The sequence below is a fragment of the Rhinopithecus roxellana genome, chromosome 8 (assembly GCF_007565055.1).
Source record: "Rhinopithecus roxellana isolate Shanxi Qingling chromosome 8, ASM756505v1, whole genome shotgun sequence".
Lineage (NCBI taxonomy): Eukaryota > Metazoa > Chordata > Mammalia > Primates > Cercopithecidae > Rhinopithecus > Rhinopithecus roxellana.
Genome location: NC_044556.1, coordinates 73148097 through 73163485, shown reverse-complemented (window position 1 = coordinate 73163485; position 15389 = coordinate 73148097). Strand labels below are relative to the sequence as shown.

The window sequence follows — 15389 nt, the reverse complement described above, 5'->3', positions numbered from 1 at the left end:
TGTGTGTGCAGGTGGGGGTGTATGTGTGCAGGTGGAAGTGTGCGTGTGCAGGTGGAGGTGTGCATGTGCAGGTGGAGGTGTATCTGTGCATGTGGAGGTGTGTGTATGTGTGCAGGTGGAGGTGTATCTGTGCATGTGGAGGTTTGCGTGTGCAGGTGGAGGGGTATGTGCAGGTGGAGGTGTATGTGTGCAGGTGGGGGTGTATGTGTGCAGGTGGAAGTGTGCGTGTGCAGGTGGAGGTGTGCGTGTGCAGGTGGAGGTGCATCTGTGCATGTGGAGGTGTGTGTGTGCATGTGGAGGTGTGTGTGTGTGCAGGTGGAGGTGTATCTGTGCATGTGGACGTTTGCGTGTGCAGGTGGAGGTGTATGTGTGCAGGTGGAAGTGTGCATGTGCCGGTGGAGGTGTGTGTGTGCTGGTGGAGGTGTGTGTGTGCCGATGGAGGTGTGTGTGTGCATGTGGAGGTGTATCTGTGCATGTGGAGGTGTGTGTGGGCATGTGGAGGTGTACCTGTGCATGTGGAGGTGTGCGTGTGCAGGTGGAGGTGTCTGTGGGCAGGTGGAAGTGTGCGTGTGCATGTGGAGGTGTGCGTGCGCAGGTGAAGGTGTATTTGTGCATGTGGAGGTGTGCATGTGCAGGTGGAGGTGTGTGTGTACACGTGGAGGTGTGTATGTGTGCAGGTGGAGGTGTATCTGTGCATGTGGTGTGTGTGTGCAGGTGGAGATGTGTGTGCAGGTGGAGGTGTGTGTGCAGGTGTAGGTGTGCGTGTGCAGGTGGAGGTGCGTGTGCAGGTGGAGGTATGTGTGCAGGTGGAGGTGTGTGTGTGTGCAGGTGGAGGTGTGTGTGTGTGTGTGGTGTAGGTGTATCTGTGCATGTGGAGGTGTATGTGTGCAGGTGGAGGTGTATGTGTCAAGTGGAAGTGTGCGTGTGCCGGTGGAGGTGTGCGTGTGCCGGTGGAGGTGTGCGTGTGCTGATGGAGGTGTGCATGTGCACGTGGAGGTGTATCTGTGCATGTGGAGGTGTGTGTGCGCATGTGGAGGTGTGTGCAGGTGGAGGTGTATCTGTGCATGTGGAGGTGTGCGTGTGCAGGTGGAGGTGTGCGTGTGCAGGTGGAGGTGTGTGTGGGCAGGTGGAAGTGTGCATGTGCATGTGGAGGTATGCATGTGCAGGTGAAGGTGTATTTGTGCATGTGGAGGTGTGCGTGTGCAGGTGGAGGTGTGTGTGTGCATGTGGAGGTGTGTATGTGTGCAGATGGAGGTGTATCTGTGCATGTGGAGGTGTGCGTGTGCAGGTGGAGGTATGTGTGCAGGTGGAGGTGTGTGTGCAGGTGGAGGTGTATGTGTGCAGGTGGAAGTGTGCGTGTGCATGTGGAGGTGTGCATGTGCAGGTGGAGGTATGTGTGCAGGTGGAGGTGTGTGTGTGCAGGTGGAGGTGTATCTGTGCATGTGGAGGTGTGTGTATGCAGGTGGAGGTGTCTGTGTGCATGTGGAGGTGTGTGTGTGTCCAAGTGGAGGTGTATCTGTGCACGTGGAGGTGTGCGTGTGCAGGTGGAGGTGTGTGTGCAGGTGGAGGTGTATGTATGCAGGTGGAGGTGTGCGTGTGCATGTGGAGGTGTGCGTGTGCAGGTGGAGGTGTGCGTGTGCAGGTGGAGGTGTGCGTGTGCAGGTGGAGGTGTGTGTGTGCAGGTGGACGTGTATGTGTGCATGTGGTGTATGTGTGTGCAGGTGGAGGTGTGTGTACATGTGGAGGTGTGTGTGTGCATGTGGAGGTGTGCATGTGCATTTGGTGTGTGTGTGCACAGGTCGAAGTGTGCATGTGCATGTGAAGTGTGTGCAGGTGGAGGTGTGTGTGTATATGGAGGTGTGCGTGTGCATGTGAAGGTGTGTGTGCAGGTGGAGGTGTATATGTGTATATGGAGGTGTGCGTGTGCATGTGAAGGTGTGTGTGCAGGTGGAGGTGTATATGTGTATATGGAGGTGTGCATGTGCATGTGAAGGTGTGTGTGTGCATATGGAGGTGTGCATGTGTGTGCATGTGGAGGTGTGTGTGTGCATGTGGAGGTGTATGTGTGCATGTGGAAGTGTACGTGTGCATGTGGAGGTGTGTGTGGCAGGGAGGGAAGTGTATTAACCTCCTAGGGCTGCTATGACAAAGTACCACAGTCAGGGGAACTTCAAAAACAGAAACTTATTTTCTCATAGTTCTGGAGGCTAAAAGTCTGAGATCGGGGTGTCAGCAGAGTTCTTTTCTCCTGTGGTCTCTCTCCCCGGCTTACAGATTGCCATCTCTCTCTGTGTCTCCACGTGGCCTTCCCACAGTGCCCTGATCTCCTCTTTTAATAAGGACATCCATCATATTGGATTAGGGCCCAGCCTAATGGCCTCATTTTAACTTAACTACATCTTTAAAGACCCTGTCTCCAAATATGGTCACATTCTGGGGCACTCGGGGCTTAGGATTTCAACATAGGAATGTTGAGGAGATACAAATAAGCTCATAATTGAGGGTAAAGGAGGGAATAACATTCTCCTGGGAGGGGAGACTGTGTTAGCCTTACTGGCCTACATTTTACAGGGAAAGGTCCATGTACAAGACTGAGAAGAGGTGAGGAGTGCAGAAGTGCCTAGAGAGGGGAGAGAGGTAGTGAGCGAAAGGGTAGCTTAGAAGCTTTCCTTCCAGGGCCCCCCTGCTATGCTACCCTGAGCCATTTGATAAAAATGGAGGTAAAAAGAGGACTTGAGGCCAGTCTGATTCTTTCTTGTCCTAGTCTAGAGAAAGAAGAGAAGATCCTCTTCTATTCAGCATCCTTTGTCATCTTTGCTCCTGCCTGCCTCCTGAAAGAGTTCACTGTTTGAGCACCAACCATGTGCTGGGCAGTAGGATAGGAATATAGAGTCAAACTCTTTGCAGACTAGATTTTCCCACACTCGTTAACTCATCCCATTTGCTCCAGGGACAGCTTAATGAAGACAAACTGAAGGGGAAACTGAGATCCTTAGAAAACCAGCTGTACACCTGTACCCAGGTAAGCATTCTGAAGGACATTTCCATCTCGGGAATCTAGAATTAAATGTGAAGAATGTTTGAACCTCAATCTTACTTTTGAGAAATGCCACCAGATAGAGAATAACACACCGATTCCTACTTACCCAGTTCTAGCTTGGCCATTTTCACTTTAGTCTCTAATAGATCACTGTCTCCATCCTTCTTCCTCTCCCTTTCTCCCAGTATCCTTCTCGTTGCACCCTGGAGGAATCCCAGCACTAACCACTTTGTCAGCTCCAGGGGAACCTTGAAATACCTGAAACTGTAGGGAAAGGCCCTTGGTAAAGATTCACACCACCCAGACAGACCTTTACATATCCTAATCTTTGAACAGATGAGTTAGATGTTATAACGAAGTCTTAGAAAATGATTTTCATTCCATGGGCAACTTTTTTCTGTTTTTTCTAGCAACCCCTAGAAGAATGTAAAAGCTCTTTTACTTGGCTCTTCTGTAACACTATTTTCCAGCATTAGTAATCTCCTGATTGGCCTAATCTTGGTTTACAAGAGATAGAAAGAAATCAGCTTTCACACTTGAGAAGTGATGGATACCTGAAAGGTGGGGAGATGTCAAATAAGAGAATGGGGTGAAACAGGCAGATTTCTCCCATCTGGAGTTAGAGAGAGAAGATAGTTGGCCACATAGATGGCGTCTTACAGGGGTAGAGAGTTTATGGAGTCTATAAGTTTCTTGGTCCACAACTTTCATTTTTTCAGTATGACTTGCTTTGTCAGGACTAAATAATGCCAACCAAGTTCACAAGAGACCAATATATAATCCAGAATGCCAATCTATTCATTTTCAGTAGGGAATAACACATAACCAGTGCCCAGCATGGATGGTCATTGGATGTCCAATAACTGGGACATCCCCTACATATGACCTCAACCAGGTTAATTCCTGAATCTAGTTTTTAATGAAAGTTCCAAAACTATAAGACCCACTCAAATTTAAATCCAAAATTTCAGACAATTCCAAAGCTAAATGGAAATGATTTCATATTGATCCCTAAATTTTTGTCATCTGGTCTACTGCTTATACAGTGGGTAATCCAGAATTGACAGTAAAATTTGCCTGCCTTCTCCGAAATCACAGGACATAAAGATGAAAGAAAGGGAGAAGGCAAGACCCCCAGTGAATTTGCAAAGCTGCGCTTGTGTCTCCTTAATCCTGCAGCCAGGAGGAATTTTGTAACGCAAATGTATTAATTTTAAAACATTAAGTTCATTAGGCATTGTAGAGAAGCTACAATGATTTTTTTTAAAGCAGCAGCAGTATGCTCCCTCCCTGAAGGAGTTTACAATCCAGTATGAAAGACAGATGAGTCAACAGAGTAGAATAATAGAGGCATGCAGGGTATACTATGTGAACACTATGAACACTAAGAAAAACTGCCTAATCTATAAGACGTTGTGGGATGGGGGCAGTTGGTCAATTTATCAGAACTGATGATACTGGACTGAATCTTGAGTATGAGGAGAAGTTAACCAGTTTTAGGCAGAAGAAGCTATATGGGTAAAAGCAGAAGCCAAAAAAACAGAGTGCTAGGGGATCTGCAAACATCTCAGCTTAGGTGGAAGTAGCATGGGATGAAAGTCGAGGCATGTAAGTGGAGCCATGACAAGGAGTTTGGATGTGATTCTTAGGATGCTGAGAATCCATGGAGAATTTATACAGGAAGCGGCAAGATCAGATTTGCATTTTAGAAAGAACCCTCTAAATGTGGGACTGAAAAGGGACTGAAGGGAGGCAAGATTTGAAGAAAGGGAGGCTGTTGCATTAATCCACATAACACTACTACTAGAGCCTGAACTAAGGAAGCAGCAGTAGGGACAGACAGGAGACAGATATGAACTGTGAAGGAAACTGTCAAGGTTCAATGACCAACTGATTACTGGAAGGAAATGAGAGAGAAAATGAAGACTGACTCCCCGGTTTAGGGTTTGGAAAAGACTAGATGGATGATGATTCTGGTCACTGAGATAGGAACCCCAAGAAAAAAGAACATGTTTAGAAACATGAGTCCTGTTTAGACATGTTGGATTTCAAGAGCTTGTGGAAGGCCTCAGATATAATGTCCAGCAAGCCTAAGACACTCTTTATTACGCCCCCTACTCATCTCTCATTGCCTGAGGGACTCTCCCTGCTAGCTCTACCCTAAAAGAAAAGGCTCACTAGATTACTGGTATCTCTGCCTGGGGGAAGAACCAACTTCTTTTCATTTCTGTATCCCAGTTCAGGATTTGGCACACAGAAGTTCAATGTGTATTTGTTGAATTGCATCAAATTTACAGAAATACTCCCCTTGGGGAATGAAAAAAGTACTACTGGAGATGGAAGACCAGAAAAACAGTTATGAGCAGAAGGCCAAGGAGTCACTGCAGAAAGTGCTGGAGGAGAAAATGAATGCAGAGCAGCAACTACAGAGCACACAGGTATGGGGATGCCACATAGATCTTGGGGTTGGGGACTCCAGGCAGCTAGGGGAACAAGGGAGCCAGCTGCACAGCTCCCTGGAACCCTCTCCTCTCTGACCTCCCTCAGCGATCCCTGGCCCTGGCAGAGCAGAAGTGTGAAGAGTGGAGGAGCCAGTACGAGGCTCTGAAGGAGGACTGGAGCACCCTTGGGTCCCAGCACAGGGAGCTGGAGAGCCAACTCAACGTGCTTCAGTCCAAACTGCAGGTACCAGGCACTGGGGGTGGGGAGGGAAGACAGGGTATGGGGAGGAGGGGTGGTGATGAAGAAGCTGTTCTGGATTAGGGACTGCAAAGGCAGCTGACAGCATCTGGCTTTCAGTTCCTCAGTCACCACCAACTTTGTACCAAATTCACTGTTTTGGCTCTGAAATTTAATTTTGAGTTTAGCAAGGATGTCTGCACTGCTCATGCAAATGAACTAAGCGTTCATTGGAATGACACTATCACCATCCAAACGAAAAGAACTGGCTGGAATATACATCAGCCTACTAATGTCATATCCCAACCCACTGTCCAAACTCCATCCCAAAAAAGCATCCAGTTCAGAATTGCCCACTGTTGGCAAAGAAAAAATGTCACTAATTTATTTACAGGTGAGTACTAACATTTTTTGCCAATGTGTTTTTTAAGCAATTACATTTAGCAATTACAATTAGACTCTTGGCATCCTCAAGGGTTCCATCATCTTCAATCTGTCCTAAGACTCGGTTTCCCCATCTGTAAAATGAGGATAATAGTACTTACATCATAAGGTTGTTCTGAGTATTAAGTAAGATGATCCATGTAAAGTACTTAGCACAATGCCTGGCACATAAAAGCACTCAGTAAATATTAGCTATTATTTTGCATAGATTTATTTACTTGGTTTGGAGTTTTGAGGATCCACCTCAAAAGCTGATCTTTATAATTTTCCTGAAACAGGGCTCAGAACAGCCCACTTGATAAGAGACAGAGTATGTGAGTCTTATCAAAGGAGTGAACCTAACTGGTCACTCTGAGTGGTATCCACATCTCAACCTTTGCTGTTCTCTTCTTCCCATTACCTATAAGGCAACTCCTATGAAGATTTTGGGGGGAGAGGGTTTAACTTTGAATCTTTGTGGAAAAAATAAAGACCCTAACAAAAAAACAATTGATACTGCTAGAGGAAGAATAAAAGAGAAAATGAAAACATCTAGAAAACTGATGACTTCGTATTCCTTAATTTGGTGATTTACCAAAGTGTCAAGACATGAGTCCCATGCCAATGACAACCACTTACATTTCCCCTAGAATGGCAGATTTTTTTAAAGTACTGGGTTTCCTAAAGCAATTCTTATTTTATATATTCTAATTTATGTACATCAATGTGTCACTTAGACCTGTCACTAGAGATGGTTTAGAAAATAAACTTACATTACACATGCCTCAGTCCACTTCAAAACTACTGGCACATGCCTATAGTCGCAGTTACTCAGAAGGCTAAGGTGGGAGGATTGCTTGAGCCCAATAGGTCAAGGCTGCAATGAGCTATGATGGCACCACTGCACTCCAGTCTGGGTGACAAAGTGAGACCCCATCTCTAAAAATAAAAATAAATAAAAGACACGAGTTCCTTGTGAATATCAAGTCTAATTTGCTGTTATAAATGTGAGGAACAAAGCAAAGGGAAGAATAGGAAAAAAGAAAGATTTCTCTATTTTCTCATCTACCTAACATTCCTTCTATCTCTAAAACTCCAGAATTTTCTATATTTTCCTCTTCCATGGTACCTGCCCCCAACCTCCACCCCAACACTGACCTCCTTCTATATGGCCCCTCCTCCTCCTTACAGGGAGCAGATAGCAGGGACTTACAGATGAACCAGGCCCTGCGATTTTTGGAGAATGAGCACCAGGAACTGCAGGCCAAGATTGAATGCCTGCAAGGGGACAGAGACCTGTGCAGCTTGGATACTCAGGACCTACAAGGTACTCTTCTCCTTGGAGGCTTTGGGCACATGGGAGCCATGGCCAAGTGAGCTAAGAAAAAAGAAACTGAGTTAAGAGAAAGGCTTCAGCCTTTTATTTGTTTGCTTGATTGGTTGATTGGCTTTGTAATCTCATTTTACCTTGAGGGAGAGGCAGGGCTGTTTTAATCATCTAAAATTGAAAATTAATTTCACTGTAACAGACAGAGTATCCTTTTGTCTAGCTCTCTTTTTTAGCCCATCCCTCTGGGCCAGATCACAGCTGCTCCCACATCAGTCACATATGTCAAGGCCACATTCCTAATTTGAAAGGGAAAGGCCAGTTGAAACACAAGGCATAGAGAAAGTCTCTCAGTCATAGCCTCTGTGTCTGAGGACTAGATAGTGTGTAAATACAAGCCTCAATGCAACCCAACATTGTTGATGCACAAAACCTGAGGTACTTGGCTTCTGGTTTACCTCTTCAGAACTGGGACACAACTTCCAGAAGACACGTTAGAGGCCACGACAAGACAGCATCTATTACTAATTTCCATCCTTAAGTACTGAGTTCATTAAGTCTTGGGTTCCTTTATTTTGGCTTGCATTATTGCATTTTCAGATCAACTAAAAAGATCAGAGGCGGAGAAACTCACCCTGGTGACCAGAGTACAGCAGTTGCAGAGTAAGTTCGCTTTCCAGATTCTGAAAGTCCACAGGCTTTTCCTGGGGCTCCTGGCCCATAAAAGGCACCCAGAGTAGGGACTAATGGCCCAGTCTTTGGCATATGCTCTAACTCTGTGCATTTTCAGACCCTCTTCTTGTGAAGTGAGGTCATTTACATAGCTCTCCATAAATTATGTATTAGCCTTTGTTCTTTTTTTTCTACTTTTCGCCTTCCATGCCAATGACACCACTTACATTTCCCCCAGAATTGCAGATTTTGTTTTAAGTACTGGGTTTCCTAAAGCAGTTCTTATTTTATATATTGTAATTTATAAGTACATGAATGTGTCACATAGACCTGTCACTAGAGATGGTTTAGAAAATAAGCTTACACTATACATGCCTCAGTCCACTTCAAAACTACATATTGGGCCCAAAGAGGAAAAGGGACTTTTCAGAAGAAAAGCAGTTTCTGAAAAGCTGGAGAACCTGACTCAATTAATACCGCTGCTGGTTGCCCACCACTTTAACCTCTGACACCTGATACAGAAGCTTCATGCAAACAGCAATGATTATTAAGAGAACAAAGCAACCACAGAGGAAAGGGAAAGTCTTCAAGCAAAGACTTGAAGATAGAGACATGGTAGGGGGAGAAATAAGGATGCTATATTCATAGCAAAGTACCACAGACTGGGTGCCTTGAAGAACAGAAATGTATTGTCTCACAGTTCTGGAGACTAGAAATCCAAGATGTCAGCAGGGGTGTTTCCTTCTGAGGGCATTTAGGGAAAGATCTATCCCAGGGCTCTTTCCTTGGCTTTGTAGACGGCCGTCTTCTCTCTGTGTCTCTTCACATTGTCTTTCCCATGAACATATCTGTGTCCATATTTCTCCTTCTTATAAGGACACCAGTGATATTAGATTAGGGCCCACCTGAATGACCCCATTTTATTTTGATTATCTTTTAAAGAACCTATCTCCAAATAAGGTCATAATTTAAGGTACTGAGGGTTAGGACTTCAACATATAGATTCTGGGGGACAAAATTCAACACATAGCAGATGGGAACATATTTAATAACTAAGGTTCTAGGCAAAGTTCTGAAAAGAAACTCTGTGTAGTAAATATGCTAGCATAGACAAGTTCCTTGTGTTTTCCAACAGGTCTGCTTCAGAATCAATCCTTACAGCTTCAAGAACAGGAGAAACTCTTAACAAAGAAAGGTCAGCAAATTTATTAACCACAGATTCTAAGATATTGCTCTTCCCTTACCTGCCCAGAGGCAGCGGGATGGACTACATGACCTCCTGGAGTCCCAGCCAGTTCTGAGTGTCTGTTAAGTCCAGGATGTGTGGGAGCTTTTTAAAGACTGATCATTGGCTCTGAGGACACTTCAACTAGTTAGCCTTCTATCCTGAGGTATATAAACTGTGAAAAAGGGTTTCTATTCTCTCTGAAAGCACATGTTTATGTTGAACATTTCAATAAATTTATTTTGAACTCAGGATTTCATGTCAATTTTTACACACTTGATTTTCCAAATCACATCCAACTCCCCAGCCCCAAACCACATAGCATGCCAGAGTCAACTCACTCTTAGCCCTAGAGAGTCTACTGTCCATGTTTCCTGAGAATTCACTGTGTATACAGAGGGGCAATAGCTCCTCACCTGTCCACTACACATGACCTTTTGTTTTCTCCTCACAATCACTGGGCATAATATAATAGATAATGCAGAAATGTTTATGCCCACATAGTATGCATAAGAACATGAAGGTCTATGGTGGCACAGACTAACAACACAGCTACAACAATCCAAAACTTCTGACTCCTAGTCCATGCTCTTTTCACCAAGACTAAGACTGCAGGGTGGCTAAAAAACCATCTTTAACCATATGAAATTAAATTTTAGGATATGACTGCCATCTTCACAACTTCAAATGAGGACATCAGGGAAAAGGGGTTATATTAAAGCATCCACCAAACTTATCTGACAAACTAGGAAGAATGTGACATACAACCAATGAAATTCAATTAATAAGTATTCACTAAAATTATTTAGCACTAGATAAGACTGGGGATACAAAGAAAAGATGCCAATCTTGCCCTCAAGGAGCTCAGATTCCAGCTGTCTGTCCAAGCTTAGCAGGGGCCTAGTGGAAGTTAACCTTTATGTCAAAGAATGCCATCAGTCTAGCCAAGAGCACGTCCTCCCAAGTTCCCTCCCCTCTCCCCACTCCTAGTGGCTCACCCTCAGGGCCCTTCCTCAGAGGTGTGGGCCTCACTATCACCAAGAATCTGGCTGCTTTTTTAGATCAGGCTTTGCCCGTGTGGAGTCCAAAGTCCTTCCCTAACGAAGTGGAGCCTGAGGGTACAGGGAAGGAGAAAGACTGGGATCTCAGAGACCAGCTGCAAAAGAAGACTTTGCAGCTCCAGGCCAAGGAAAAGGAGGTGAGAGGGTGATCTGAGACAGTGAGGGCTCATCTGCAGAATAGCAGAGAAACCTGGGAGGCAGCCAAAGAGCAGGGATTTCAAAGTTTAAGCTGTGACTAGATACCCACAGATATTCATTTGCCTACATAAAGTGTCTGTGCTTCTGGGCTGACTTGTCAATCTTTTCCCTTCCTTATTTACACCAACTCCTATTCAAGGTTTTATTAACTGGTTACCTTTTAGAAAGTCGACCAAAACTCAAACACATTTAATAAAAATATTAACTTCTCAATATGTCGTCCCACATTGAGTATCTTAAGTCCTTATACGTCTTTTAAAGAGTAAAACTCTTCCTTTGTACAACTCACAAACATACACATCCCCAGAAGTATTCATATGCAACTAGCTCCTGGGAAAGAAACTTGTACTAAGGTCACTTCTAGGTTGTTTGTGCTATAAGAACCTCATTTTTCAGTGTCTCTCATTTGCAAAGCACTTGCACGTAAAGTCATATAAAAGAACTTAAATGTATAAAATGTAATATTATAATATGCACTATTGTCAATCATTTAAAATGAACACATTCCAGACAATGTGAGACAGTCAAAAGACAAACTCAAATCCCTGAGAATGGCTGGGAAGGGAGGATGGTGGTAAAAATTCCAAATGAGTGAAACTTACACAGGGCAGTCTCCCTTACCTGGCTCTGTCCTAGACAGAAGTGACAGTGATGACTTTGGTGATGTTCTCCCCAGTGCAGAGAACTGCATTCAGAATTAGACAACCTCAGTGACGAGTATCTCTCCTGCCTGCGTAAGCTGCAGCACTGTCGAGAAGAGCTGAACCAGAGCCAGCAGCTGCCTCCCAGAGTAAGAGGGTCCCTCCTTCCCATAAAGCCCTGGATGATGGGACGATTCCTTCCTCAACTAAGATTTGCAGATAAAATGTATCAGCCCACACCAACAACTGGCCATCCTGTCCCACTGTGCTTGGTTTATAACATACTGACATTATGGCAACCATTGGAAAAAACAATGGACTCGTGCATCAAAGCCCAACTTTCATGGAACTCTCAATGCCAGAAGGAAAGACTTACTCTTAGCTAAAGTATGAAAGGGTGTTCTTTTAGTCTATGATAAGCATGGTGGCAAGAATAGAAGGACAACAAAAGTACTGGGGAATACAAACAAAGAATACAATTTTGCTGAGTTATTTTCCACCCTTCATTATTCATATCAGTATTTATGTATCTGGTCCCTGATGGATATGGCTCCCTGGGCCAGAGAACACTGGTTAAGTGGTTTTACCCCAAGACAGGTGACAGAGTGGGAGACAGAGTAAAAAGTTTTTTCTCCACCACCAACCCAGGGTTTTCCACTGGGCTAGAGTAGGAAGAAGAAAGATTTTTGCCTATATCTTTTCCAGTCAACTCATGGCCACTTTCTTCTGTCTCCCTGTCCCTCTGCAGAGGCAATGTGGGCGATGGCTCCCAATGCTGATGGTGGTGATTGCTGCAGCACTGGCAGTGTTCCTGGCCAATAAAGACAACCTGATGATCTGAATAATTTGTGACAACTGTCTTGGGTGAAAATCAGAAGCAAGCAACTCAACAAAAAACTCAGAAGGTTTGGGTACATTACAGCTTGGGCTTTTCAACTGACTTAGGATTTCTGACTTTTTGTTATTTTCTTAACCTAGTGTAAATAAACTTCACCTGACCAGACTGTTCCTCAGAACTCTCAGTTTATTCCTGAAAGGTGTATTACATTAACAAGTACCACATATTTAAGCATACTGGTGGTCTACTCTCCTCAAATTCAGTTGCAGGCATATAAACACGCAGAGAAACCCCCAGCCCTACTTTCCTAGCAGACAGCACCCACACAGAGCAGGTATATTTAGACGGTTATCATGCAAGAGTGTTTGGCTTGTCTTCCACCACCCTGCTTTTCCTCTATCACCTCTTTCCTTCTACCTCTTATCCAGTGAAAAGGACTTCCTAGCATAGAAATGGCAAGTAGGTACTATCTACCAATTTGCTACTAGCACCACCACTACCTGTTTACATGCCCTTTGCATTTGCAGCCAATTGATCACAGCATTGTGCCTTAGTGTACTCAAGACACTTGGAATTGGCAGTTGAGATGATTATTTGCCATCCCCAACCTAGAGATGATCATTTACTGAGTACCTTCTATATGAGAGGAGAGTTAAAGTCAGAGGGCCACAGCCGGCAGTGTGACTATCTCAGAGGAGATGCTGAGATCAGCAAAGTCATTCTGAGTCCTAAATCGGGTTCTGAGGTCCTTCTCCCAGGTGTTTAGAATGTGTCTCAGGCCTGGGAACAAGCTCTCTGGGACACTAAAGGAATACAGCAGGATTGGGGGTCGACCTAGCAACCATGAGATCCGGGCAGTGAATACTCGTAGTGGAGTCAGAGCTAAGCAGTTGTCATCTCCCTGGTTCAGGTGAAAGGTATAGGGGACAGGATAGCCCAGGAGGATCCCAAATACAGTACAGAGATTCCAGTCTGAGGAATGGAGCCTGCTGTGGGAGACTGCAGAGGGAGATAAGTCCCTCTGCAGCCCCTGCAAATGTGTGATGATCTCAGCCACGAGGGCCTTCAAGTCCTGAAGTTGGTCCAAGGAGCAGACAGAAGGGTGAGGCTGGCAGCTGGAAACATCCACAAAGGCTATGGTACCAAGCAGCACCTGCTCCAAGTGCTGACATACATGCTCAGGACTGACAATCAGGCTGTTTTCTCCAATCTCAAGGATGTGAAGTCCAAAGTTCAGGAAGCCAAGCCCCTGCAGCTCCTCCAGATAGCTCTGGAGCTCTAATGCCCCTGCACAGTTGCAATCATAGAGCACAGCTGGCTTCAGTCCCCGGGCCACAGCCAGCACCTCTCCAGCTAAGTGAAGGCAGATGGCTTGGGGTGGACTCCGTCTCTTTCCCATGCCAAGGGTCTGCTGAGCAGCTGCCACCAGCAGCTGAGGTCTCGGTGATGACATGAGATCTAGAAGCAACATCAAGAATGGCCTCCTTAGCTAGTCAGAGTTCCCTTCCCTGGGTGGCGTCTTTAAGCCAGACACTTGAGGAGGGGCCTAGAAACAAAGCAATAGCAGGGAATTAACAGCCAGTGACACACCACGAAACCTGACAACAGCCGTCCCGTTCAGTCGAAGTATCTTCCAAAGGTTATTCTGTCCCTCCCTCTGCTTTGAAATGTTGACCCAGCCCAAACAAGATAGGATCAATGCTACCTGATTTTTCTGGTTGACTTGGTCTCCCTCAATCTTAAATTCGTGTGTTTTTCTAGCTTTATAGCTAGATTTATATTCCCTCTGGCTTTTATTCTAAATTTTACCTGTTGTAAATTACGTTCTCTGGTTCAAACCTTAAGGAGCTTGGGGCAGAGGCGGAGGCGGGGCGGTGTTTGGCAAAATTCACAGCATTTCGCCCAAAAGCCCTTCTGGGACACAGCTCCAAGTTCCAAATGTATCCTTTCCACTGACAACTCCCCTACTCTTCCCGCCAGAGAATAGTTATAAGAATAGCAATTTGATTAATATACACCAGAATATGGACTAACAACCATCTCACCCTGACACATAAAAATGAATGAATGAAATCCGCTAGAACTGCATACGGTAGTATTTTAACTTCTGTTGGCCCCGCCTTCCCTTTCTGTCCGACCAAGGACCCTTGGAAGATGGGATTTCTCCGATCCACACGCCCCACACCAGAGCATATTACAGTGATTTGCTAAATGAGGCATAAGTCTCTCTCACATACGTTCTTTTTCCACGTCCGCTACAGGCTCGCGGGCTCACAAACTTTTTGCGGCTTCCTGCCTGCTGCCAGAAAGGCAGCTAGTCCCCAAGTAACACTGGAAATCCCGCCTACGCTGGGAAGACCCTCTCAGCCTGCTCTGCGCCAGTCGGGCAGGCACCTTCTTGCGCATGCGCACCCACTCGAGTGCCGCCCTCTTTTCCCCCCTTCCGTGACGTCATCCAGCAGCTCGCGCGCCTCGCGTTAGAACAACTGGCGAGGCCGCCTTGCTGCGCGCCGGAAGTTTGGGGAACCCTGCGACCCGCCCTTTCCGGTCAGACAGAATGCGGCCCCACCTGTCTGCTCAGGAACTGGGAAGGGCGGAAGTGAACGAGAAAAGGCGGAACCTGGTGAAACTGGTTTCCCGCTGCTGCCCTCATTTTGCTTGGCAGAACTTCCTTCTTGTGTTACGACGTCTGGAGTCCCACTTGACTGGGAATCCAGAAACAGGGCACACAGCACTTAATAAACACCTTTGATTTGTGTCTGTGGAAATACGTTTTTTCCAGACGAAACATACCTCAAGACAATTAACATATTTTGCAGAATAGCCTCACCTGTGGGTGATGCTGAAACGTTTTAATTTTTTTTAACTTCCCTAAATCCTACATTTGAGAGGCCTACAAGAACAGCTCTCTAGGGAGAGTGTGAAGGTGTGAGTATTCACTTTGAACAAATATGTGCCAGTCATGCTGCTAGGCCCTGGAGGTATTGCAGTGAGCAAAACAGACCAAACCCCCACTTTCATGAGGCTTAAGTTCATGTCTACTGAATCCAGTTTGCTGATTTCAAACAAGAAATGAGAAGTGATGACACAGAAGCTTTCCAGTCAGGTCATTACAAAGAAAAAGTGTTATTTCATGTAAGAGTTAACACCTTTTTAACTACCAGCAATTTGACCCATGCCACAAAGGGAAAGGATTTCTTGAGAAAACCCCAATATCTAAGCAAATGGCCCCAATTTATTTATACTTGGAGCAGGACAGAGATTAAGGCAACAGTGGACACCTAC

General features: G+C 45.4%; 2 protein-coding genes across 10 annotated transcripts in view; one reads left to right on the top strand and one right to left on the bottom strand.

Moving 5' to 3' along the window:
* Positions 1-12279, top strand: part of TRAF3IP3 (TRAF3 interacting protein 3) — a 34267-nt gene extending 21988 nt beyond the window's left edge. For 3 of the 8 annotated variants that reach the window (XM_030935251.1, XM_030935250.1, XM_030935247.1), the window contains 9 exons: positions 2951-3022; positions 5338-5478; positions 5588-5725; positions 7334-7469; positions 8070-8132; positions 9277-9336; positions 10428-10564; positions 11302-11415; positions 12015-12107. In XM_030935251.1, the coding sequence (XP_030791111.1) occupies positions 2951-3022; positions 5338-5478; positions 5588-5725; positions 7334-7469; positions 8070-8132; positions 9277-9336; positions 10428-10564; positions 11302-11415; positions 12015-12107 (954 nt within the window). Of the gene's footprint in view, positions 1-2950; positions 3023-5337; positions 5479-5587; positions 5726-7333; positions 7470-8069; positions 8133-9276; positions 9621-10427; positions 10565-11301; positions 11416-12014 lie in introns of those variants that run through there. The other 5 variants (XM_030935248.1, XR_004058660.1, XM_030935249.1 and 2 more) reach the window with 5 other exon arrangements.
* C8H1orf74 (chromosome 8 C1orf74 homolog) lies at positions 3166-15208 on the bottom strand. Of its 2 annotated transcripts, XM_030935253.1 has the most exons (3): positions 14342-15208; positions 12738-13650; positions 3166-3304 (listed from the first exon to the last, which is right to left on the bottom strand). In XM_030935253.1, exon 2 carries the CDS (start codon positions 13573-13575, stop codon positions 12763-12765), a length of 813 nt encoding a protein of 270 aa, XP_030791113.1. In that variant the 5' UTR covers positions 13576-13650; positions 14342-15208; the 3' UTR covers positions 3166-3304; positions 12738-12762. The 2 variants fall into 2 exon arrangements, with proteins under 2 accessions (XP_030791113.1, XP_010383290.2); XM_010384988.2 differs by lacking the exon at positions 3166-3304 and having other exon boundaries at positions 9171-13650.
* Positions 15209-15389: the final 181 nt, after the last annotated feature.